Raw genomic sequence first — 25,117 nt, forward strand, 5'->3', positions numbered from 1 at the left:
CAGAAGAATTGCTTGAACCCGGAAGGCAGAGGTTACGGTGAGCCGAGATTATGCCACTGGACTCCAGCCTAGGGGACAGAGCCAGACTCCTTCTCAAAAAACAAAAACAAACAAAACAACAACAACAAAAAAATGAAGGGCAAGACGTTTCGGGATTTCTTCTAATAGGATCTTAGGCTATTCTAGGGAGTTCTGATTTGTTTGGGGTATCCCACTCCTCCTCCTGGGTATCTTGGAATGTTGCCCTAAACCCAAAGCAGCAGTTCCAGAGGAGAGTGACAGGTAGAACCAGGTCCTCTAGCTCATTCTCCCCCACTGAAAATCCTGCATGGCCCTGGACCTCTTTGGATTCTCAGGTGGTAGGCAAATGCCTTAGCACTCGCTGTTCCTTTTACCCCAGAGGCTGCTTGGGTTTTTTTTTATATATATATTTATTTATTTATTAGGGACAAGGTCTTGCTCTGTCAAGGAGTGCAGGCTGGAGTGTAGTGGCATGATCACGACTCACTGCAGCCTTGAACTCTGTGGCTCAAGCAATCCTCCTACCTCAGCTTCCCAAGTAGCTGGGACCATAGGTGTGCACCACTATACCTGGCTAGTTTTTTTAATTTTTATTTTTTGTAGAGACAGAGTCTCCCTGCGTTGCCCAGGAAGGCATCAAACTCCTGAGCTCAAGCGATCCTTCCCCTTCAGCCTCCCAAAGCATTGAGATTATAGGCGTGAGCCACTGTGCCCGGCCCTGCCTGGGTTTTTAGATGTTAGCGAGGAAAGCAAGTGATAAATAAGTGAGCCATTTGCTAGCCAGCCAGAGTGCCTTGCCAGCCCTGATCCAGGTATTTTTCAAACTCAACTCACTGGAGAAAAAAGGTAAAGGAGAGGGCCCTTGGTGGGCTCTGGCTCCCTCCCCAGCTTTAACCAGAGCAGCTCTGCTGTGATGTGTGTAGGTATTGGGATTCTACTGCTGGGATGGGGACAGGAGCTCCTTCTCTGGAAACAGACAGCTGATTGTCTCTTCTCCCTGGCCTTCAGGCTGTGGGCACTGCATAGCATCATGGGCTTAAAGGAGGCCATCCAGGTGTTCTATTTATGCAGTCATTGGGGAAATGGTCAAAAAGCAAACTGAAGATGGCTGTCTGATCACCGGAACCAAGCCACAGCTGAGGCTTGAAAAAAATCTGGAAAGTTCCTGACAAGGAGATGGCAGCAGGTCCAGAGGACCTGCTAGGTCCTCTAGGTCTTGGGTCCAGAGGACCCAAGCAAGGGGAACACACAGGGCACAGCTCAGAGTCAAAATGCTGAGTGTCTGCTTGTCAGACGTTGATATCACATACATGTGTAATAGCCATCTAAAGGTAAGACAGAGAGAGACAAGGGAGTCTGAGATCTGGGACAAAGGAGGTCTTGGACTCTGCTCTGCCTGGATTTCTGGTGGGCTGAATGAAATCTGGTTGGTGGGTTGGTGTGGGCTTAGGTGTGGTTAGAGGCTATGTCTCAGGACTGACTTTGCCTTTGACTTAAAGGACCAGACACTGAGGACCCAGGTCCTCATAGCTCATCAAATCTTAAGGGTGGAAGGGATATCAGAATCACCCAAGCCTTATCACTACTTGAATCCTCCTGATAACACAGTCAGAAAGTGGACACTTGCCCCTGCTCAGCCACTCCCTATGAGTGGCCGTAGTTGGCAGCCAGGAGCCAGAGGCCACAATGAGACTGTGAACAGACTTAGCGCTCCTCTCAAGCAGGTGCCTTGTTGTCCTATGAAGACTGGCTACTGCTGCCTTACACCTAATGACCTTTGGAATTGGAAAACTCTTCTCTCCATGAAATGTATGTATCAAGCTATAATGCACCCAGATTCACCTTGTGCAGCTTTCATTTCAATGTTGTCTCTTCCTCTTATTTTCTTTGCAAATGGCTTCTGTATGTAACAACTTTCATAGCTTATCCCAATTCCTACCCAGAAGTGATGGTAAACTGCCAAGTTCTCTGAAAAACTCATGGAAGACTACCATGTACAAAATCTGGGGGGTCAGAGTTTAAGACTAGCCCTGGCAACATAGTGAGACCTCATATCTACCAAAAAAAAAAAAAAAAAATCAGCTGGCCATGGGTAGGTAGTCCCAGCTACTCTGGTGGTTAAGGTGGAAGGATCACTTGAGCCTGGGAGTTTGAGGCTGAAGTGAGCCATGGTCATGCCACTGCATTCCAGCCTGGGCAACAGAGCAAGACCCTGTCTCAGAAGAAAAAAAAAAAATTCTGAGGGGAGACATCACCTAAGAAGGTGGCTAGAGCCCCCGTGAGGTAGGTAGATGCTCACCAGTTCTTTCAGCAAATTCCTCTGCCCTTCCTGCACCCCCTCATCGTACCTGAAAGGGGAAGGCTCATTTCCTCTTTTTTCAAATTGTTAGGTACCTGGAATTGCTTGCCCTCTGCTTGAATCCCACTCTAGAGCGGTTAGGGAAGGAAAAGGAGGGAAGGAACCTCATGGTTCTCCTTACCTGGTTGATCAGGGAACATTATGCCAAGCAATGAAGATGCTAAAACCCCAGGGGTGATCCAGCAATTCCATTCCTAGGTATATACCCAAAGAATTGAAAACAGGTTTTCAAAAAAAAATTGTACCCAATAGTCATAATACAAAATACACAATAGCCAAAAGGTAGAACAACCCAAATATCCACCAACTAATGGATGGATAAACAAAATGTAGTATATCCATACAATAGAATATTATTCAGCCATGAAAAGGAATGAAGTTCTGACACATACTACAATGTTGATGAACCTTGGAAACATGCTAAATGAAAGAAGCTAGACACAGAAAGTCACATATTCTATAGTTCCATTCACATGAAATATCCAGAACAGGGAACCCCATAGAGAAAGCTCATCAGTAGTTGCCAGGGCTTGGGCAGTGGCAGTGGAGGGTGAATAACTATTAGTGGATATGGAGTTTCCTTTTGGGTTGATGAAAATGTTCTGGGACTAGACAGTGGTGATGGTGGCAAGTGTGAATCCACCAGATTCCATTATATGGTTCTCTTTAAAGTGGCTAAAATGGTTAAGTGTATGGGATGTGAATATATCTTAGTCTGTTTGGGCTGCTGTAACAAAATACCATAAACTGGGTAGCTTATAAACAACAGAAATTTATTTCTCATGGTACTGAAGGTGAGAAGTCCAACATCAAGGTGTTGTTGTCTGGTGAGGGCCCTCTTCCTCATTGACGGAGCCTTCTTGCTGTGTCGTCACATAGTCAAAGGGGTGAAAGTATCTCTCTCACACTAGGGTCTCGCTCTGTTGCCCAGGCTGGGGTACAGTAGCGAGATCACAGCTCACCACAGCCTCAACCTCCTGGGCTCAAGTGATCCTCCCGCCTCAACCTCCTGAGTAGCTGGGACTACAGCTATGCGCCACTACGCTCAGCTACTTTTTGTACTTTTTGTAGAGATGGGGTTTCACCATGTTGTCCAGGCTGGTCTTGAACTTCTGGGCTCAAGCAGTCCACCTGCCTCGGCCTCCCTAAGTGCTGGGATTACAGGCATGAGCCACTGCACCCAACCTCGGGCCTTCTTTATACGGGCACTAATCCCATTCCTAATTACCTTCCAGAGGCCCCATCTCTTAATACTATCACCTTGGGGATTAGCATTTCAACACATGAATTTGAGGGGAAGGACACATTCAGACTATAGCAGAAAGGAAAGGTGAATCCAGAACATCCCTCTGGGCTTTGTTTCCCCATCTGTAACATGGGGATAATAATGCCTCCCATTCCTCACGCCCCCAGAGTTGGCATTAGTAATACAGCAAGCAATTGTGTTATATAAAATGTCTAGCATACAATATGCACTCAAAATAAATGTTAATTGCTTTTTTTCCTATAAAAATGTCTAACCTATTCGCTTCATTGTCTTTCCCCTCTCTCTCTATCTCTATCTCTATCATCTCTTTCTTTCTTTTTTGAGACAGGGTCTCGTTCTGTAACCCAGGCTGGAGTGCACCAATCACTGCTCACTGCAGCCTCCTCCTCCCAGGTTCAAGCGATCTTTCCACCTTAGCCTCCTGAGTAGGGACTATAGGCACACGCCACCACACCCAGCTAATTTTTTGTTTGTTTGTTTGTATGTTTTTTGGTACAGACAGGGCCTCACTATGTTGCCCAGGCTGGTCTCGAACTCCTGGATTCAGGTGATCCTTCTACCTTGGCCTCCCAAAATTTTCAGATTACAGGCACAAGCCACTGCGCCCAACCTGTTTTCTTTATTTCTTATGACTGTGGTTTGTGGCTCTAGCCAGACAACCTGTCCTCACATGAGGGCTTTGCCCACTCCTCACTGCACAGGGCAAGCTGTTCCACCATCTGGGATGTCCCACCTCCTCTGTTACAGGCCACTGTGGTCTTTGGGCCACTATCATAGAGTCACCTGAGAGCTGATTCTGTGATGTTCACCCATTGAATCAGACTCTGAGAGTAGTTGGGGGAAAAGATCTAGGGGTCTGCATTTACATTTTATTTTAAATTTTACTCTGTGCTTTATTTATTTATTGAGACTGAGTCTCACTCTACTCTGTACTTTAATTGATATACATATTAACATTTTTACTAAGTGCTCTAGGTGATGATCATGCATATTAAAGTTGGAGAGGGCTTTAATTTGTGTTTTTACCATCTATTCCAGGAAGTCTGCCCAGATTTCTCCCTTGCTCCTTACCTAAGTCTAAGGTTCTGAGGGTCAGGGTCAGATTCCCATTGGGTTCTGCTGGGTGTGCTGTCTCCCATTGGATTGGGGAAGCCCCAGGGACAGATATCTTGCCCTTTTTTTTTTTTTTTTTTTTTTTTTGAGACGGAGTCTCGCTCTGTCGCCCAGGCTGGAGTGCAGTGGCCGGATCTCAGCTCACTACAAGCTCCGCCTCCCGGGTTCACGCCATTCTCCTGCCTCAGCCTCCCGAGTAGCTGGGACTACAGGCGCCCGCCATCTCGCCCGGCTAATTTTTTGTATTTTTTAGTAGAGACGGGGTTTCACCGTGTTAGCCAGGATGGTCTCGATCTCCTGACCTCGTGATCCGCCCGTCTCGGCCTCCCAAAGTGCTGGGATTACAGGCTTGAGCCACAGCGCCCGGCCGATCTTGCCCTTTCTTTACTCTCCTCACCCAAAGCCCAGATGTTCCTGGTTCTTCTGAGTGTGGATTCTCCTAGGATGCTGTAGGAAATGCAACACTTTAAAGTTCTTAGAATCCTGTTTTTTTGGCCAGGTGCAGTGGCTCACATCTGTTATCCTAGCACTTTGGGAGGCTGAGGTGGGTGGATCACTTGAGGTCAGGAATTCAAGACCAGCCTGGCCAACGTGGTGAAACCCTGTCTCTACTAAAAATACAAAAATTAGCCTGGCGTGGTGGCACATGCCTGTAGTCCCAGCTACTGAAGTGGCTGAGGCAGGAGAATCGGTTTAACCCAGGAGGCAGAGGCTGCAGTGAGCACAGATTGCGCCACTGCACTCCAGCCTGGGTGACAGAGTGAAACTGTCTCAAAACAAGAGTCCTGTTTTTTGGGTTTTGTTGTTGTTGTTGTTGTCGTTTTTTAACCTCTACAGATACTTGGGAGAACCTAGCTTCTCTGTCTTCCTACGATTCTGTTCTGACTTTTCTAGATGGTATAGAAATTGTATCACTGTGTTACATCACCCTTTGCCTTTCCAATCCCATCTTACCCAGGATGTGCTAGGTGTGGGCCGGACCCCACCCGACCCTGACAAGTGACCATGGATCCTGGAGCCGGGTCAGAGACATCTCTGACTGTCAATGAGCAGGTATCTTCTGAGGTGGGAAGAGGGGGAGTAAGGGTGATGGACTGAGGGGTGTGGGCAACGGAGGAAGACTCCACAGGGCCTGTCCCTGTCCGTTTCTTACCAGGGTTCACCGCCACTTCACCTGTCCAGAGGTACTTGCCATTTAGGATTTCTCAAGGTCTGGGTTTGGGGAGTGAAGCTGTAATTTAAGATGTAAAATCAAGGTGTACGTAATATGTTTAAGTTTACATGGAGGAAGTTTTGAACATCCGGTAATTTACTCTTTAGTTTTTCTTATTGCTTACACATATTTTCTAATTTTTTTTTTGCAAATTACTATTACTTATATCATTTTTTAAAAGGAGAAAAAAGGCCAGGCACAGTGGCTCACGCCTGTAATCCCAGCACTTTGGGAGGCTGAGGCGGGTGGATCACCTGAGGTCAGGAGCTCGAGACCAGCCTGGCCAACATGGTGAAACCCCGTCTCTACAAAAAATACAAAAATTAGCCGGGCATGGTGGCGGGTGCCTGTAATCCCAGCTACTTGGGTGGCTGAGGCAGGAGAATTGCTTGAGCCCAGGAGGTGGAGGTTGCAGTGAGCCGAGATCGCGCCACTGCACTCCAGCCTGGGTGACAGGGCAAGACTCCGTCTCCAAAAAAAAAGAAAAGAAAAGATGAATGTCTCTGAAAATGTAATTGGAGTGAAGCCTCTCATAGGGCAAACTGGAGGCAGCACAAGAGCTGCTTGTAGAATGTATTTCACTCATCTCGTATTCTCCTGATGGGTCACATTGTCACTTTTTCCAGCACAGCCTCTGACTGGATCCACTTTCAGGCTTAAAGAGTGTTGTGAGAGTGATTTCAGGCACAGGCCAAATGCAGAGAGGCCTGACACAAAGCTGTTTAATTTACATACTTTGTCTCTTATTCTTTTTTTTTTTTTTTTTTGAGGCGGAGTCTCGCTCTGTTCGCCCGGACTCGGAGTGCAGTGGCCAGATCTCAGCTCACTGCAAGCTCCGCTCCCGAGTTTACGCCATTCTCCTGCCTCAGCTCCCGAGTAGCTGGTACGACTAACAGGCGCCCCGCCACTCTCGCCCGGCTACGTTTTTTTCTTGTATTCTTTAGTAAAGAGACCGGGGTTTCACCCGTGTTAGCCAAGGATGGTCTCGATCTTCCTGACCTCGTGATCCGCACCGTCTCGGCCTCCCAAAGTGCTGGGAATCACAGCTTGAGCCCCGCGCCCGCCGCCTCTTATTCTTAAACCTGGCCCAATTGGCAGAGGTTTCTGTGCTGGTGCTGAAGAGCTAGTGTGGGCATCTGGGCAGGGGAGGGAGACCGAGTGTTCTGAGGAGGCTCAGGGTCCACCCTGCATCGGCTCATGCATTTGGAGATTTGCCCTTGAGGTTCTGACATGCCACAGCAGGTGGCAGGATCTGGGAGCCACAGACCCATTAGGATAAAAAGCTGCAGTCCAGGCAGCGTGCGGGGCTCACCCTGTAATCCAGCACCTTTGGGAGGCGAGGTGGGCGATACGAGGTCACGCGAGATTCGAGACCATGCTTGGTTCCACACAGTGAAACACCATCTCTACAAAAATGCAAAAAATTTAGCCTGGCGTGGTGGCGGGCGCCTGTAGTCCCAGCCTCTCGGGAGGCCTGAGGCAGGAGAATGGCGTAACCCGGGCAGGCACGAGCTTGCAGTGAGCCGAGATCATGCCACTGCTCTCCAGCCTGGGTGTGAACAGAGCAACGGACTTATCGTCCTCAAAAAAAAAAAAAAAAAAAAACTGCAGTCCAGGAGCGGTGCCAGGCAGAGAGGGAGAGGATGCATCTTCAGGATTCTTGACTCTTGTTTTAGGAATTTAGCTTGCAGGGAAATCCTAAGCCTTTACTCCAGAGTTTTGGAAATAAAGGAATCATGGGCCATAAAAGTTACTCAGCATTGTGGAGCATTCATTTTCCATCCCTTTATCTTTGGGGAACTTTCAGATGGTTTCAAGGGAAGTGAAGAAGGATTTGCTTCCTGGCCCGACTTAAGCTGTGGATACCATGTTAGGAGCCCTTATACCCACGTTCCAAGATCCTAGCTGCCAAGAGGACATCCTTGCAAGTTGTAGGATAGGCCATCCACCACTCCCTGCACCGAGTCCAAGAGATGGAACAAAGAGAAATTGCTCTCAAATGGTTTGGCTCTGGGGGACATTTTTCTAGCTTGCGTCAGGCCCTTCTCCCTGTCACCAGGGCCTGCTTTCTTCCAGCAGCTCCTTCCCTGGAATCAGGGAGCTATAGCCTGCCCCAGGCTCTGGAATTCTCACAGAGCACACAGCCCTCTGGACAGGAGGTCTGCGTCCCAAAGTGCCCTCCCCTCTCTCCCGCAACCATACCCAGAACTTTGGGCCCTGCGGTTATACTGGCCCCTCCCCCAACAGCGCCCCCCCCCCGTCCTCTGCTTGCAGGTCATCGTGATGTCAGGTCATGAGACTATCCGAGTGCTGGAAGTCGGAGTGGATGCCCAGCTCCCTGCTGAGGAAGAGAGCAAAGGACTGGAGGGTGTGGCCGCCGAGGGCTCCCAGAGCGGAGACCCTGCTGAAGCCAGTCAAGCTGCTGGTAAAGCTGGGCCAGACAACCTGGGCTCCTCTGCAGAAGCAACTGGTATGAGGCCATCACCCCCACCTAGTACTGCTCCACCTGAGTGCTGAGTGCCTCCTGTGGTCCCTGGGGAGCCAGCACAAATCCCTGGGGCTCAGGTGGTTTTAGGGTCTTGTCCGCCTGCCCACTGGACAGCCTGTGCCTCTGGTCAGCTGCTAGGGCTACTCTACACTCCTCGTTTCTGGAGTTTTAGTTCTAGTCTGAGTCACTTCCAGGCCTAAACTAGGATGGATCAGGGTGAGGTGGGAGGAGACTGATAACACTGAGCTTAGGGGGTTGAACGTGGGAGTTGAACCCGATGAGCTGTGGGGGATCAGGCACTGCTCCCTGGCTTTGGGGCACCCTCTCATCAGTCTTCCTCATTAACACCTTGCAGAGTAGTCATCTTCTTTTGCAGGAAGCCTTGGGCCTCCTTTTTCAGTTTCCCCAGAACACCCCAATTCATTGCCCCTTGACTTCTGCTGTACGTTCCCCCTTCCCTTGACTGGAGATCTGGACTGGTGGGGGTGGGCCAAGAAGAGGAGGCGAGAAGAGAGCACATGAGTACACGCAAACTTCAGAAAAGCAACAGCTCCTTAACAAGAAAACTGCATGGCCACACATTGCTTGCTCTACCTTCACATCAGTGTGTAAATTCTTTGGAACCCTAGTAACGTTAGTCCTTTTCTTCCCTTTTTGGATAAAGGAATGACAAGAGACATGATCATTTTTCCCTAACCTGGAAATGCTGTGCTTCCATGTTGAGGCCAGGATGGGTCATCACCTGTTCCCAAGGGGCAGTGCCCTGGAGACCAGGCAGGGAAGACAAGGACCCCATGTCTCTGCCACTCCTTCCATTCAGCGTAGCCATTGTGCAGTGGAGCCCCTTTTCAGAAAACGGGGGAAGTTTCTCAGGTTTATTCACCATGCCCTCACTTTGCTTTTCACCCATTTATCCATCTTCCTATCTCATTTCCTCTGGTGCCTTAATTCTGCTCCTTGCCCAAATTCGCTCTCAGAAATGGATCCTAAATCAATGATTTTCATGAGTGTTTGTGTAGTGTGCATCTTCTCCAGGAGTTTGTGTCTAAGCCTTTCGCAAAAGGCTCCTCCTCTATAAAGGAATTTTAGTCATCATCAAGCAGGTAAGGGAGGTATTTTGCTGGCATCACCTAAGCTGCCAGCTTAAAGTGATGGGAACTTTCTAGATGTGCAGGATTAAGAAGGGTTTCCTGTTTTTAAAACAAAACTAAGTAACAGGAAACTTTTCCGGGATGAAAACAGAATCTATTGGTTTGTGTCATTCTAAATTACTATCCAGTCTTTGTCACACATACATATTTTTATTGCTGTGGCCACTGAGGGTAGACTAAGTAGTATGATACCACCACGTTATTTCATGTACCTATGTCTTTTATTGACATAGAGTCACACACCTGCTTCTGGTTTTGGCCATTGTCAAATTGTCTGGGTTTTCATTTTCATAAACAGTGCTGCTTTGAATGTTTTTGTATTGGTCCTTTAAAAAATTTTGTGTGTGGTAGTCGACTAAAATTCCCTTTGAGGCCAGGCACAGTGGCTCATGCCTATAATCCCAGCACTTTGGGAGGCCTAGACGGGCGGATCACCTGAGGTCAGGAGTTCAAAACCAGCCTGGCTTACATGGCAAAATCCCGTGTCCACTAAAAAAATACAAAAATTAGCCGGGTGTGGTGGCACACACCTGTAACCCTGACTACTTGGGAGGCTGAGGCAGGAGAATCGCTTGAACCCGGGAGGCAGAAGTTGCAGTGAGCAGAGATCGTGCCATTGAACTCTAGCCTGGGCAATAGAGCGAGACTCCATCTCAAATGAAATGAAATGAAATAAAATAAAATTCCCTTTGAAGGGAAATTAATTATTAACATAGGAGGAAGTCATTTCATGGAAAAATATAAAATCTTGTTATCAATGAGAAGAAAAGTAATTGACTTTAAGGTATGAGATGCCTGTTAAGCATAAGCAATGATAAAACCTATATTGGTGGCCGGGCTTGGTGGCTCACACCTGTAATCCCAGCAGTTTGAGATGTGCAGATTACTTGAGCTCAGGAGTTTGAGACCAGCCTGGGTAACATGACCAAACCCCATCTCTACAAAAAAAAAAAAAAAAAAAAAACAAAATTTAGCCAGGTATGGTGGCAGGTGCCTGTGGTTCCAGCTGCTCTCGGGGCTGACATGGGAGGATCACTTGAGCCTGGGAAGCGGAGGTTACAGTGAGGTGAGATTGCACCGCTGCACTCCAGCCTGGGTAACAGAGTTGAGACCTTATCTCAAAAAAAAAAAAAACAAACTATATTGAGTGGTGCTGTGGAGAAACAGGTACATTTTTGCTGGTTCTCTGAGTTCCTTTAGTCTTTCTCTGCAGTCCAGCAGGAAGCAATAGCAGCCCTAATGTATGTAAAACCTTGGACTCCATGGTCCTACCAAATATGCCCTAATAAAATGAATATTTTGCTTCTTTAGAGGGTAAGCTTTCATCATTTATGTTTGTCACTTTCCCATTTTCTCACTTACTTGTTATGTTTTGTCACATTTTGTCCAACAAAATGTTTTTTAAATTTTCATATGTTCAGACTCTCCTTATGTTTGCTGATTTTTTTCTGTTTTATTTTCTTTAACTCATTTTTATTTTTTCTGTAGAGCTGGTGTCTTGTTTTGTTTCCAGGCTGGTCTGGCAACTCCTGACTTCAAGCGATGCTACCACCTCAGCCTCCCAAAGTGCTGGGATTACAGGCGTGAGCTACTGCACCCAGCCTGATTTTTTTTTTCAGTAGTTAAAAATGTGTCTTCCCGCCACAGAGGAGATAAATCTGTTATTTTGTTTTCTTTTACTATTTCATAAGGTGTTTGTTGGTGTGTGCTTGTCTCTTTAATTCCTTAAACTACCTAGGTTTTATTATTGAATGCTGTGAAAAGTATAGTCCTGAGTTGAGGTTGACGCCTTCCCAAGTTGAAACATGGGCTAGGACTGCAGGGTTGGATAGAACCTTTGCGGTTATCTGATTCAGTGGTTCCCACTCTTGGCCATATCACAGGGGGAGCTTTGAAGGAAAAAAGAGAGGTGAGGTAACTAGCCTCCACTCTTGGACATTCTGATTCAGCAGGCCTGGATTAAAGCCTAGAAATATATGTCCAGCAGTTTTAAGAAGCCACTTATCTGGCCAGGCGCGGTGGCTCATGCCTGTAATCCCAGCACTTTGGAAGGCTGAGGCGGGTGCATCGCTTGAGGTCAGGAGTTTGAGACCAGCCTGGCCAACATGGTGAAACCCTGTCTCTACTAAAAATACAAGAAAAAACTTGCCCAGGTGCGGTGGCTCATGCCTGTAATGCCAGCACTTTGGGAGGCCAAGGCGGGCAGATCACGAGGTCAGGAGATCGAGACCATCCTGGCTAACACGGTGAAAACCCATCTCTACTAAAATACAAAAAATTAGCCGGGCGTGGTGGCGGGTGCCTGTAGTCCCAGCTACTCGGGAGGCTGAGGCAGGGGAATGGCATGAACCCAGGAGGCGGAGCCTGCAGTGAGCCGAGATGTTGCCACTGCACTCCAGCCTGGACGACAGAGCAAGACTCCATCTCAAAAAAAAAAAAAAATTAAAAATAAGAAAAAAATTAGCTGGGCATGGTGGTATGCGCCTGTAATCCCAACTACTTGGGAGGCTGAAGCAGAAGAACCCCTTGAACCCTGGAGGCAGAGGTTGCAGTGAGCAGAGGTTGCACCAGTGCACTCTAGCATGGGTGACAGAGCAAGACTCTGTCTCAAAAAAATTTAAAAAGAAGCCACTGATCTGGTCCAGTATCCATCACTCAATTCCTAGGCTCCTTTTAACTCATCGTATATTAAATAATAACCATTCTTTTCATTGTTGTATGGCTGTGAAGTGTCCTGGTGGGGGTTCCCCAGTACCTGCATAGGCTAAGGTACCAAGAGGAGGCAAAAAGCTGCAGGTCATGGGAAGTTCATTTAGAAGCTCGTTGAAGCTGCTTACATGACTTTAGACCTCAGGGAAGAGCAGAGAAAAGCTGGCTGTCCTGGAGAACCCCTGTGATCCTGTAGTGCAGCACAGACCTGTCCGATTTTCAGGGACTTTTGCTTCCAGGACTTTGCCCTTTAGGAACTCCTGCCCCTTCCCCAAACCAGCAGCTGCAACCAAAAGTACCCTGGAGGTGGGTGAACAGCGATTCAGTGGCTGTATGAACCAAGGACAGCCACTCCCATCCATTCTCGCTCTGGCCTTCCCTGACACACGTGTGGGATTCAGGCCACTCTGTTGATGATGTGACAGTTTTTACAGGACCAGGAAATGAGGGCTAACACACACCTGGGTATCTTCAGCTAGATGTGAGAAGGGTTGGCTTACCTTCCAGAGCTGGCACAGGGCTCCCCAGCCTCCTATCCTCACCACCGTAGCATTCAGGAAGCTGCCTCGTGGGCCAGGGAAGACCAATGATTGGTCTTGGGCTATGCAGCAATGCAGCATGGGACTGAGGGTCACCGCTTCAGGCTGCAGATGGGATGTCATGTACTGCTGTGGTGACCCCTCCACTCACGTCAGGCTCACTCCTTGTCCTTCTTTCTCTCAATGCCTTGTGAAGTGAGGTCACCCCCGGGGATCCCTCCGAGCCCTGCCCCTGCCATTGCCACCTTCAGCCAAGCCCCAAGCCAGCCTCAGGCATCGCAGACCCTGACGCCACTGGCTGTACAAGCTGCCCCCCAGGTAAGGGCTGCCCTCGGGAGCTGGACAGAGGGCTGGGGGCAGGAGTGAGGCATGGGACAGCCAGCATGGGGAAGCCATGGAGTCTGGGAACTTCATGGGGCAGGACAGGGAAGGGGCTATGGCTTGAGGGAGGGACTCTCCTACTAGGCACCTCCAGCTTCACCCCTGCCTGTATCAGGCCCATTTGGAAAAGGGGATCTGCATTTGCAGAATCTTCTCCTTGGGCCCAGCCAGGATTGCAGAAATAACATTAACTCTTTCATGCAGCCAGAGTTTCTGTTTATCGAATGACTAAATGAATGAATACCCTTGCCAGCCCTCCAGTGGATGCCTGGAAGAGTTAATGGATTGTTCAGAGTCCTCATTTAGAGCCAGGGAGTGGCCCCAGCATCGTGAGAGGCTGCCTTCAGGATTCTGCAGGCATGCAGAACTCCCTGTCCCTTTCCCTACATGCCCTTACTCCGAGGCATCCAGCCAAGGGTATGGTCCATCAGAAACTTCTCGGAGGCCTTTGTGGGGCCTTGACCACTTGGTTCCATCAGCCGCTGCTCCCTGTTCCCTGGCCACTAAGCACAGGGCCTGTCAACAAGGGCCTGAAGAAGGCCTGGCTGGCAGCAGGCTGTGGTGGGGGAAGCCTGTGCCCCCTTCCCATCCTGTGAGCAGGGTCACCTTGCCCTGGATTTGGGCGATTTCTCTGAAGGCAGGATAGTCAGTCCAGGTACCCCCTCAGGTTTGGGCCTCCAGCTAGGGTTTGGCTCTTCCCCACCCTCATGTGGCCTTTGCCCCATCACCCTCAGAATGCTTTGTTTGTGCTCAGCTGGGTCTCAGAGACCCAGTGTTTGCGCTGTCAATGTTGATCTTTTGTTTTTTCTTTTCTTTTTGAAATCTTGTTTGCTTTTGCAGGTCTTGACTCAGGAAAACTTAGCCACAGTTCTGACAGGAGTTATGGTTCCAGCAGGGGCAGTTACTCAACCTCTTCTTATCCCCATCAGTATTGCAGGTCAAGTGGCTGGTCAGCAGGGGCTGGCCGTGTGGACAATTCCTACAGCAACCGTGGCTGCCCTCCCAGGACTGACCGCTGCTTCTCCTACGGGGGGAATTTTCAAGCCACCTTTAGCCGGTCTCCAAGGTAACGGCAACTCTTCCCAGGACCGCACCAGGCCCCCCACCACCCTCCACTACACCCCCGCACGTGTGCTTGCCATGTTGGACTCAGAACCCACAGCCCACCCAGGGCAGCCGCCCTGGATTCTGGATCCGGTGTCTTGGGCATCCGGCCGCAGAGCTGCCGCAGCACCTCGGGACTGTAGGCCGTGACACCACGCTGGCCCTGCAGGCCTGTCTTACTTCAGCCAGCTGTCTGAGACTGCCCCTCTCCCCCTGCGCCAGAACTCACCCCATGACCAGCCTCCTGGGAAGGACTGCAAGAAGATTCAACATCTGGTTCTTGAACCTACACATCTGGCCCCAGGGAGGGGGGATGAGAGATGCTGGCATGTGCCAGCTCTTCAAGGATCAAGGGAATCGTGGCTGCCTGCCCCACTGTGCCCACTGCCCCAACCCCCTCTCCTTCTTGTGCCAGATCCCTTGGGATTGGAGCCGCTCTGGGCAGTGGCTGGGCATTTGAGCACCTCTGTCTCTGCCTTGCTCCATAGCAGCTGCTGTGCTGAACACCGCTCTTCCGGCACCCGTACAAGCTGCCGCACCAGTACAGGCCTCCTCGACAGCCCAACCCCGGCCACCAGTCCAGCCCCAGACGCTGTTCCAGACCCAGCCGCTGCTGCAGACCACGCCTGCCATCCTCCCGCAACCCACTGCTGCCACCGCTGCTGCCCCTACCCCCAAGCCAGTGGACACCCCCCCACAGATCACCGTCCAGCCTGCAGGCTTCGCATTTAGCCCAGGAATCGTAAGCTGCTGCCCTCACCCAGGGCTGACCAGGGATGGACAGAATCATGGGCCAAGGGTGGAACTGACCCTTCCCACAGTGGAGGACGAGCCCCCCCAAAAACAGCCCTTTTCCAACACTTCAGCAGAGATGGGCTCCCTCTGAGGCCTTCTCCTTGCAGTTGCCAGCCCGTCCATCCCAGATAAAAGCAGACAATCTCTGCCAAGAGGTCTGGGCACATTCTCCAGAACCTGAACCACTGGACCAGGCTTGGAGGGTGGGATGACGTCTGGGGATTGAAAACTTGTGAGCTGTCACTAAGGTGCAGCCAGAGCTTACAGCTCTATGCTGGTGTCTGTCCAGTGTAGCTCCTGGCTTGGCAGTGGGAGCTGTTAGATATGACTAGGATCACATCAGCCTCTCAGGTGTGACCCTTCTACCCTGGCAGAAAGATTAACCAGAGTTACTTTTCCATGACTGTGGCCCCACCTTCCCTGCTGACCCCTGCAGCCCCTAGCCCTGGAAACCATCCAGCTGGTAGACATGGGCCTGAAGCCCACCATCACATCTACCCACCCCAATGCCCTCTGTCCTCTTCCCTCTGCCCAGGGGTCTTCTCACCCCTCGGCTTCTGAGCAAGGCTCTTCCTCCACCCACAGATCAGTGCTGCTTCCCTTGGGGGACAGACCCAGATCCTGGGGTCCCTCACTACAGCTCCGGTCATTACCAGCGCCATTCCCAGCATGCCGGGGATCAGCAGTCAGATCCTCACCAATGCTCAGGGACAGGCAAGTGGCCAAAGGCAGGGCTGGAGGGTGGGGACTGTGGAGAGGCTGGCCAGGGGAAGGCAGCCAGGACTTGGGCTGTGGGTCATAGAAACTCGAACAGATGTCAAGCTGTTGTTCCTATCTCCTCGGTGGCGGCTTTCTGCCGATGCTGAAGCTGGTCAGGGGTATACCCACCACCATCCTGGAGGTGCTCACATTACATGGGGGTTTTCATTTACGGAGCACCCATGTTGTGGTCAGGCTTTGTGATGGGCGCTTTCTCATACATCATCTCACTTTCTTTGGAGTACAGATCTATTAGGTGGAGATTTTTATTCCCATCTTACAGGACAGAAGGCTGAGGTTCAGAGCAATGAAAGCCACACAGCTAAAATGTGGCAGAACAAGGCAGGTCTCTCTGAATCCACATCCAGACCTATTCCTGCTCCACCACAGCTCTGAGGATGGAATAAAGGAAGTAGCCCTTAGAGTGTGAATCCTGCACTTTACTCATGCAGAAACTGAGGCCAGAGCAGGTTGAGGGATTTGTCCATTAGTCTCTTCCCCTGCTGGTGTGGGGATTTGGGTTTGGGGTGGAGCTGGATCCTACCCTCACACCTGGGGTCCCTGCCTTATTTCCTGCCAGATTATTGGAACCCTTCCATGGGTAGTGAACTCAGCTAGTGTGGCGGCCCCAGCACCAGCCCAAAGCCTGCAGGTCCAGGCCGTGACCCCCCAACTGTTGTTGAACGCCCAGGGCCAGGTGATTGCGACCCTGGCCAGCAGCCCCCTGCCTCCACCTGTGGCTGTCCGGAAGCCAAGCACACCTGAGTCCCCTGCTAAGAGTGAGGTACAAGGGCTGGGGGTGGTGGGGCGTGGCGCAGGCTCTGCCATCTGGCACTGGCTGCTTCCCTCCAGACTGCCAGGCAGGACAGCATCTTCTGAAACTCCTAGGAGAGCAGGGCACCTCCTAAAGTGGGGGAGGTCCCAGAGTAGAAAGCCCACATGTGTCCACCCAGGTTCAGCCCAGGGAAACAGCTTCCCGAGACCCGCTACTCACACACACCCAAAATATATATATGTGCCCTCAGAGGCCAGTGCTGTTCTAAGAAGGTCAGGGAGGTAGGTGATGGTCAAAGTAGACTGGGCCAGGATCAGCTTTAGGGTGAACAATCTTCCTGAAAAGCCCTGGGAAGTCAGTTTTGCACTCGCTTCCTCTACCCCTCCATCCCTCCACCTCTCCACTCTCATTCTAGGGGTATTTTTTGAGTGCCTACTATATTCCAAGTGCTGAAAACACAAAGATGAATAAGATGCCCTCCTAGTCTTAGGTAGCTTGGCATTGGAGACAAGTCAGTGGGACAAAACTATCACAGGGACACACAAATAAGGTGGTTTGGGGCCCCAGAGGACCGAGCTCTCGACAAACTTAGAGGTTAGGCAAGACTTCACAGATAAGGGACACTGGACCATCATAAAGGGATGAAGCCGGCATGGTGGTGCTCACCTGTAGTCCCAGCTACTCAGGAGGTTGAGGCAGAGGATCACTTGAGGCCAAGAGTTCAAGGCTGCAGTGTACAATGATCATGGCTGTGAATAGCCACTGCACTCCAGCCTGGACAACATAGCAAGACCCCATCTCTAAAAATAAAAAGGGATGAGTTGGATGTGAGAGTGTTCTACCTTCAGGGAACTGCAGCAAATATCACCTGCTAGAGCAGCAGTTCTCAAGCCTGTGCATCAGAATCCCCTGGAGGCCTTGCTGGAATGAAGATTCCTGTGTCCCACCTCAGAGTTTCTTATTCAATAGATCTGAAGTGGAGTCCAAGAGTTTGCATTCCTAAATTCCCAGGTGACAATAAGGCCAGTGGTTCACAAATGTAGCATGCACTTCCAAGTTTTGTAAATAACCTCTTAGCTTTATCTGTGAATAGAGATCATAAGGGTACCAACTTTAGAAGGTTATGAATGCTGAAGGATATATTATACATAGGCAATGAACACTGACGCACAGAAAGCACCTGAAAAACAAACAGTACTTCTTCTTGTAATTACCAGTATCAGGTAAGGTACTAGGGAACTGCTGATGCTGAAGGGCTTTAGCAAGGAAATGGCTGACCGGATGTACTTTTTTTTTTTTTTTTTGAGACCAGAGTCTTGCTCTGTTGCCCAGGCTGGAGTGTAGTGATATGAGCTTGGCTCACTGCAACTTCTGCTCCTAGACTCAATCAATCCTCCCACCTCATCCTCCCCAGTAGCTGAGACTACAGGTGTGCACCATCACACCTGGTTAATTTTTGTATTTTTTGTAGAGATGGGGTTTTGCCACATTGCCCAGGCTAGTCTTGAACTCCTGGACTCAAGTGATCAGCCCACCTCAGCCTCCCAAAGTGCTGGGATTACAGGCATGTGACACCGTGCCCAGCTGAGAGATGCATTTTTTAAAAATCCCTGTTATAGGCTGGGCACAGTGGCTCACTCCTATAATCCCAGCACTTTGGTAGGCCGAGGCAGGTGGATCACCTGACGTCAGGAGTTCAAGACCAGTCTGGCCAACGTGGTGAAACCTCGTCTCTACTAAAAATACAAAAATTAGCCAGGCATGGTGGCAGGCTCCTGTAATCCCAGCTACTTGGGAGGCCGAGGCAGGAGAATTGCTTGAACCCGGGAGGCGGAGGTTGTGATAAGCCGAGATCGTGCTACTACACTCCAGTCTGGGTAACAGAGTGAGACTCCATCTCAAAAAAAAAAAAAAAAACACAGGCGGAGTGCCGTGGCTCAAGCCTGTAATCCAGCACTTTGGGAGGGAGACGGGCGGATCACGAGGTCAGGAGATCGGACCGATCCTGGGCCGAAGCATGGGAAAACTGTCTCTAGCTAAGAAAAATACAAGAAAACTACAGCCGGGGCAGAGGTGGCGGGCGCTGTACGTCCAGCTACCTCCGGAGGCTGAGGCGGGAGATATGGCAGTAAACCCGGGAGGCGGAAGCTTGCGTGAGCTGAGATCCGGCCACCTGCACTCGCAGCCTGGGCGACAGAGCGACGGACTCCGTCCTCAAAAAAAAGAAAAAAAAAAAAAAAAAATCCCCTGTTATTCATATGATGGTCAGAACTGACTGCTGGGTCGAGGTGGTTTAACAGCCGTAGGTGAGAGTCAAGGAATCTGAACCGTAAGGCCAAAGGCCTGCTGGGACTGAGAAGCAATGGACTTGAGACATCTGGGGTAGAATTCCAGGAACAGGACCCATCCCCTGGAGACAAACTTGTATTCGTAGAGCTTATTTAAAAAAGAAATAAACAAAAACAATCATATCCAAAATGTTCTTTCAGTATATTGTATCAGTGTTTTTTCTGATTACAAATAAGTGATATTATTGTATTTTTATACAAAAATTCTAGATATTTCGTGTAATGAAAAAGAAGAAATCCCTTCTTAATTCGCAACCTCCAGAGACAACTTCTTTTGATGCTCACTTTTAATGCCTCAAGATTTTGTTTTGTCTGGAAATTCACATGTATTTTTTAAAGGCATTACTCCATAAAAACTGATTTCTTTTTTTTAAAAAAATTATTTGTTTATTTTTCCGAGACGAGTCTCACTCTGTTGACCACAGGCTTGGAAGATGCAGAGGATGATTCGTCATCTTAACTGCAACCGTGCCTCCTGGGTTCAAGCGAATTGCCCCTGCCTCCAGCCTCCCCAAGTAGCTGGGATTTTACAGCCATGTATCACCACACCTGGCCTTTACAGTTTTTGTATCTATTTTTTTTTTTTTTTTTTTTCTTGAGACCAGAGGTTCGCTCTGGTCGCCCAGGCTGGTGGAGTGCAGTGGCCTGGGGATCTCGGCTCGCACTGCACGCCCCGCCTGCCCAGTTCATGCCCATTCGTCCTAGCCTCAGCCTCCCGAGCAGCGGGACTACAGGCCACCCAACCACCACGCCCGGCTATTTCTTTTGCATTTTTTTTTAGTGAGGACGGGCGGTTTTCCACACCGTGTTAGGCAGGATGGTCCTCCGATCTACTGACTCGTTGGGATCTACTCTGGGGCCTCGCCAAAAGCTGCTGGGATTCCAGGCTTGAAGCCACCCGCCCCGCCCACCGGCTGGTCTTTTCGAACCCTGCACTCCAGGTGATCCCACCACCTTTGGGCTCCAAAAGGCTGGGATAAGGCATGAGCCAACCGACGCCCGGCCCAGAACTTGATTTTTTCAAACCTTATTCTTTTCACTTAGGGCTATGACCTGAGACATCCAGAAGGGTGTAGGAGGTATACCTTCCTCATTTTTAAATGGCTGCCACAGTCTCTCATGGGTAGAGAGGATACCAAAAGCCCCCCTTAAACCAGTTTTCCTGTTTCATCGTTACAATTTGGAGGCCTGAGAGGCTGTAAAATCAGCGTTGAGGCCTATCCTTTTGAAGGGCAGAGGAATTTTGAAGCAGCCCCTTATCCCAGAGGGAATGAGCCCCCACTTGTTGGGCTTTGGGGCCCCAAGTGTACTGAACCTTTGTCCTGGCCTCTCACCCCTGCCTGTGTCCAACAGGTGCATGTGAGCTTCCAGGTTGGTAGGGCCAGGTTTGCTGGTGCTTATTTGAACGCCTGGTAATTCAGTCCACCTTGTATTGGTTGGGTTTGGTGTTAATAAGCAGCCCTCTAGTCCTTGGGCTTTTTTTTTGTTTTTTCTTTGTCTTGTTTTGAGACGGACTCCTTGCCTCTGTCCGCCCGGGCTGGAGGTGGCCAGCTGGGCCGGATCTCAAGCCTCACCTGCAAGCTCCGCCTCCGCCCGGTTTATGCCATTCTCCTGCTCAGCCCTCCCGGAGTAGCTGGGAACTACAGGCGCCCGCCACCTCGCCCGGCCTAGGTTTTTGTGGTATTTGTTTAGTAGAGACGAGGTTTCACCGGTGGTTAGCCAGGATGGTCTTCCGATCTCCTGACCTCGTGGAATACGCCATCTGGGCTCCCAAAAGTGCTGGGGATGTATAGGCCTTGAGCCACCGCGCCCGACCTGCTTTTTTTTTTTTGAGATGGAGTCTCACTGTGTCACCCAGGCTGGAGTGTAATGGCGCAGTCTTGGCTCATTGCAACCTCTGCCTCCCGGGTTCAAGCAATTCTCCGGCCTCAGCCTCCTCAGTAGCTGGGATTACAGGCACCCACCAACACGCCCAGCTAATTTTAGTAGAGACAGGGTTTTGCCACATTGCCCATGCTGATCTCAAACTCCCAACCTCAAGTGATCCTCCCGCCTTGGCTTCCCAAAGTGTTGGGATTACAGGCATCAGCCACCATGCCCTGCCTAGTCTTGCTTTATAATAGGGCCCAGGCGGGAATGTCCTGCATGCGTGAGGATTTCATGCCTGTTTTTGCCCTGCCCCTGGTCCACCCAGGGATTTTAAGTCCCTGAGCCTGGCAGAGGGCAGCAAAGGCTTGTTGTCTGTCCTTTCACAGGTGCAGCCCATCCAGCCCACACCAACCGTGCCCCAGCCTGCTGTGGTCATCGCCAGCCCAGCTCCAGCAGCCAAGCCATCTGCCTCTGCTCCTATCCCAATTACCTGCTCAGAGACCCCCACCGTCAGCCAGTTGGTGTCCAGTAAGTGGCTCCTGGAGAAGTAGTGTGGAGAAGCGGGGAGGCATTTATTTGGGCACCCAACCTCTTCAGATGCTGCTTTCCTTGATAAACATCCTAGGGTCCAAAGGGGAAGGGCAGAGGCCCAATAGGAGGGGCTGGCTTTTTCACTCCCATTCCTGTGGAGGTGGTGTTTGGGCATGATGACAGTGGAGGCTGTTGAGCTGGCTAGCTGGCTGCTTTTCAGAGAGGCCGAGCCATGGGCTGTCTCCGCTGTGGCCTCTCACCCAGTATTTGAGGAATGTGGGTAACCAACAAGTGTGTCTGGGGCCAAGCCTAAGGAAGGTGGGGGAGGTTGAGCAGTTAGAGCTGGAAGAACTTGAAAATAGCTCCTTACCCCTGGACAGGTTAGTTTAGGCCCCTTTTCTTCAAGTCTTGCTTGTCTTGGGGACAAAGGTGATAAAGGTCTTGAAGGTGCATGAGCCTTTTTCCAGGTGTCCTCACCTCTCACTACTGCGTGAGTAGTGAGAGAGAAGCAGGGATGGTTCCCATGTTACACACTCATCCCTGCTCCCTCCCTCTGGCCTAGAGCCACATACTCCAAGTCTGGATGAGGATGGTATCAACTTAGAAGAGATCCGGGAGTTTGCCAAGAACTTTAAGATCCGGCGGCTCTCCCTGGGCCTTACACAGACCCAGGTGGGTCAGGCTCTGACTGCAACGGAAGGTCCAGCCTACAGCCAGTCAGCCATCTGCCGGTGAGTAAGGCTGCCCTAGACAGGATTAGGGCCTGCTCAGCTGCCTGGTGCCACCGGGCACTCATGGGGACCTGGGCACTGGCCCCTGTTCCATATGCCCCCTTGCTCCAGCCTTTTTCCAGATAAGGAAGACCGTCTTAAGGGTAGATGTGAACACCTGGGTAGTCAAAGACTGACCCTGTGCTTCTGAGGCCCTCTAAAGTTTATCCTCCAATCCTGGGCATTAATATGGGTCTTCTTTGAGGAACCTAAGACCCTAATGCACTGAGGAATTCTAGCAGGAAAGGAGTACAGCTTATAAAATTAGTCACCAAAGTGGGAACTTCCATTGTATCTTGGCCCTTAACTGTAACCCACCATGCCTCATCATGCTCCCGTCTCCCTTCTTACAAGGCATGACTATAAAGTAACATAGCTGAGTTTTATGTAAGCAGCCTACAAACTGGTTTTGGTGCCAGGAGGGATAGAGTTTCAAACAAGAATAAGCACATGACTCAGGGATGGCCGAAAGGTTTCATCTGCCTGCCAGCTCCATAGGTCAGGCTAGAGTGACCTTTAGAGTGCCTTCAGCATCGTGTGGATAATCCTGTCGCCACATCCAGCTCAGCCAGAAAGAGCAGCCTGACTTGTTAGTGATGCTGCTATGGGAGTGTGACTGGAGGCCTCCCAAGGTGACTCCTCAAAGGACTTCATTCATTTAGGGGAACGTTCTAGAATGTTCGTAAGGCAGTTGCACTATTATTATTCCACTACTGACTGAGCTGAGGCCCTGGGAATGATCTCCTTGTTAGGACCGGGCACATCAGAGGGTCTGAGGAGTCTGGACTTGGCCAAGCTAGAGGGCTCGTGGTGGAGGCGGTGAGGGGAGCACTGGGTACATTCTCACCAGCCCCTAGAGGAGCGGCTCCTTGAGGATGGAGCCTGCACCTAGGTGCAGGGTGTGCCAAAGAGACCCAGATGCTCTCACTCATACCCTCTTCCTGGGTATGGGTTGCCCACAGGTTCGAGAAGCTGGACATCACACCCAAGAGTGCCCAGAAGCTGAAGCCGGTGCTGGAAAAGTGGCTGAATGAAGCTGAGCTGAGGAACCAGGAAGGCCAGCAGAACCTGATGGAGTTTGTGGGAGGCGAGCCCTCCAAGAAACGCAAACGCCGCACCTCCTTCACCCCCCAGGCCATAGAGGCTCTCAATGCCTATTTTGAGAAGAACCCACTGCCCACAGGCCAGGAGATCACTGAAATTGCTAAGGAGCTCAACTATGACCGTGAGGTCGTGCGGGTCTGGTTCTGCAATCGGCGCCAGACGCTCAAGAACACCAGCAAGCTGAATGTCTTTCAGATCCCTTAGGGCTCAGCCCCTGGCCCTGTGTTCTAGCACTTTGTCCGTTTCCCTTGGCACCCGGCTGCAGCCACTGCCATGACAGCACCTGTCATTTTGCCACGTGCAGCTGTGCTCACCCCAGGTCATGAGACTCCACCGTGTGCATGTGCATCAATGTCCCTCTTCTCCCACACATCTCACAACATGGGGAGGCCAGAGGGGGTCACATGAGAGCTCCAGGCTCTGGGCTGGTCACTCTGAAGAAGAAGATTTGTGATGTCACTTAGAGAAGCACCTTGCTAGCATGGTTTCTGAAGGGTGAATTCTGGCGGGGAACCAGAAACTCCCTGTCTTTGGGGCAGGGCTGTAGCAGCTCCTAAGGACCACTGGCCATTAGCACTTGCTTTTGATGGCGTTCTCTTTCCACCTTCTCTTCTCCTTTGCTCCTCTGTGTTAGTGTGGCAGGTATGACAACTCATCCAGTGGAACCACAGCCTCACACTGCCCGTCTGCCTCCACACTGCCTGCAGGCGCACCGAAAGGACCCAGGAGATAAAATTCAAAAAAGTGTGATGTGCTGCTCAGAAGGTCAGACTCAAATGTCTGCCCTGACCTCAAGGTCAGAAGGTTCTCAAACCCCTGGGGCTGGAACATGGGATCTCCTCTCCCACCTCTTCCTGGTTCCTTTGTGGGGAAAATTGCACTAAAACAGAACCTTTTCTTAATCCACGTTGGAAGGAAGCAACAGTGAACTCTACCTGTCGTGGAGTTGTCCTGGGTCTGCAGAAGAGTGGGAATTTAGAAAATAAGGCCGTTCTTTCAGATTTTATTCTAATCTCTGTCAATGGCCATCCCTCCCACAAAAAAATGTGGGTTAAGAAAAACGTTGCAGACGCCTGGGCGCGGTGGCTCAAGCCTGTAATCCCAGCACTTTGGGAGGCCAGAGACGGGCGGATCACGACAGGTCAGGAGATCGAGACCATCCTGGTAATATGGTGGAAACCCGTCTCTACTAAAAATACAAAAAACTATGCGGGCGAGAGGCGGCGCCTGTAGTCCCAGCTACTGGGGAGAGTCTGAGACAGAGAGAATGGCGTGAACGGGAGGCGGGAGCTTGCAGTGAGCTGAGAGCTGGCCACTGCATCCAGGCCTGGGCGGCAGAGCAAGACTCTCTCAAAAAAAAAAAAAAAAAAAAAAGGAAAACGTGCAGACTGGAAAATCCCACTGCCCAAACAAACGGGCAACTCTGGAGAAAAATAAGGAAAGGAATGCTGACTTTCTCTTTCTTTCTCTTGTCCCCACACCCATTCCCAACCCAATACTGGGGCTTTCTTAAAAGGAGCAAATTAAACAATAAACCAGACAGCAAGGCCGTGGGGGAAAGGACAACATCCTGAAATAAATGATGGAGCCCGGGAAGGTCTCTTGTGGAAGCTGACTTAACTCTAATTTTCTTTGTAACTTTAAGCCTTGGATACTGGAGGAGAAATCTCATTTTGTCAAGTCTCAGACCATGTCTATGTGTAAGCAATCCCCCCAGTGTCCTCTGAGCCAAGAACACCCCCAGATCAGGTTGGGTTTTGCCTCTAGACAGGGTAGCTGTGGTACCTTGGGGGTTAGCTCTCATCCAAGCTGTTAAGTGAG

The 25,117-nt window shown here is 50.4% G+C and overlaps 1 protein-coding gene across 6 annotated transcripts; it reads left to right on the forward strand.

The window, feature by feature from the left end:
• The first annotated feature begins 687 nt into the window (after positions 1-687).
• POU6F1 (POU class 6 homeobox 1) lies at positions 688-24,421 on the forward strand. 6 transcript variants are annotated; one of them, XM_017861472.1, is made up of 11 exons: positions 688-1,830; positions 5,719-5,813; positions 8,248-8,443; positions 13,057-13,178; positions 14,082-14,307; positions 14,834-15,087; positions 15,726-15,854; positions 16,480-16,683; positions 21,278-21,419; positions 21,985-22,153; positions 23,155-24,421. In XM_017861472.1, the coding sequence occupies exons 2-11, from the start codon at positions 5,766-5,768 to the stop codon at positions 23,498-23,500; spliced, it is 1,836 nt and encodes a 611-aa protein (XP_017716961.1). In that variant the 5' UTR covers positions 688-1,830; positions 5,719-5,765; the 3' UTR covers positions 23,501-24,421. The 6 variants fall into 6 exon arrangements, with proteins under 6 accessions (XP_017716961.1, XP_017716965.1, XP_017716964.1 ...); XM_017861476.1 differs by lacking the exon at positions 16,480-16,683; XM_017861475.1 differs by lacking the exon at positions 15,726-15,854.
• Positions 24,422-25,117: the final 696 nt, after the last annotated feature.

Source organism: Rhinopithecus bieti, unplaced genomic scaffold, assembly GCF_001698545.2.
Source record: "Rhinopithecus bieti isolate Rb0 unplaced genomic scaffold, ASM169854v2 scaffold_56806, whole genome shotgun sequence".
NCBI lineage: Eukaryota > Metazoa > Chordata > Mammalia > Primates > Cercopithecidae > Rhinopithecus > Rhinopithecus bieti.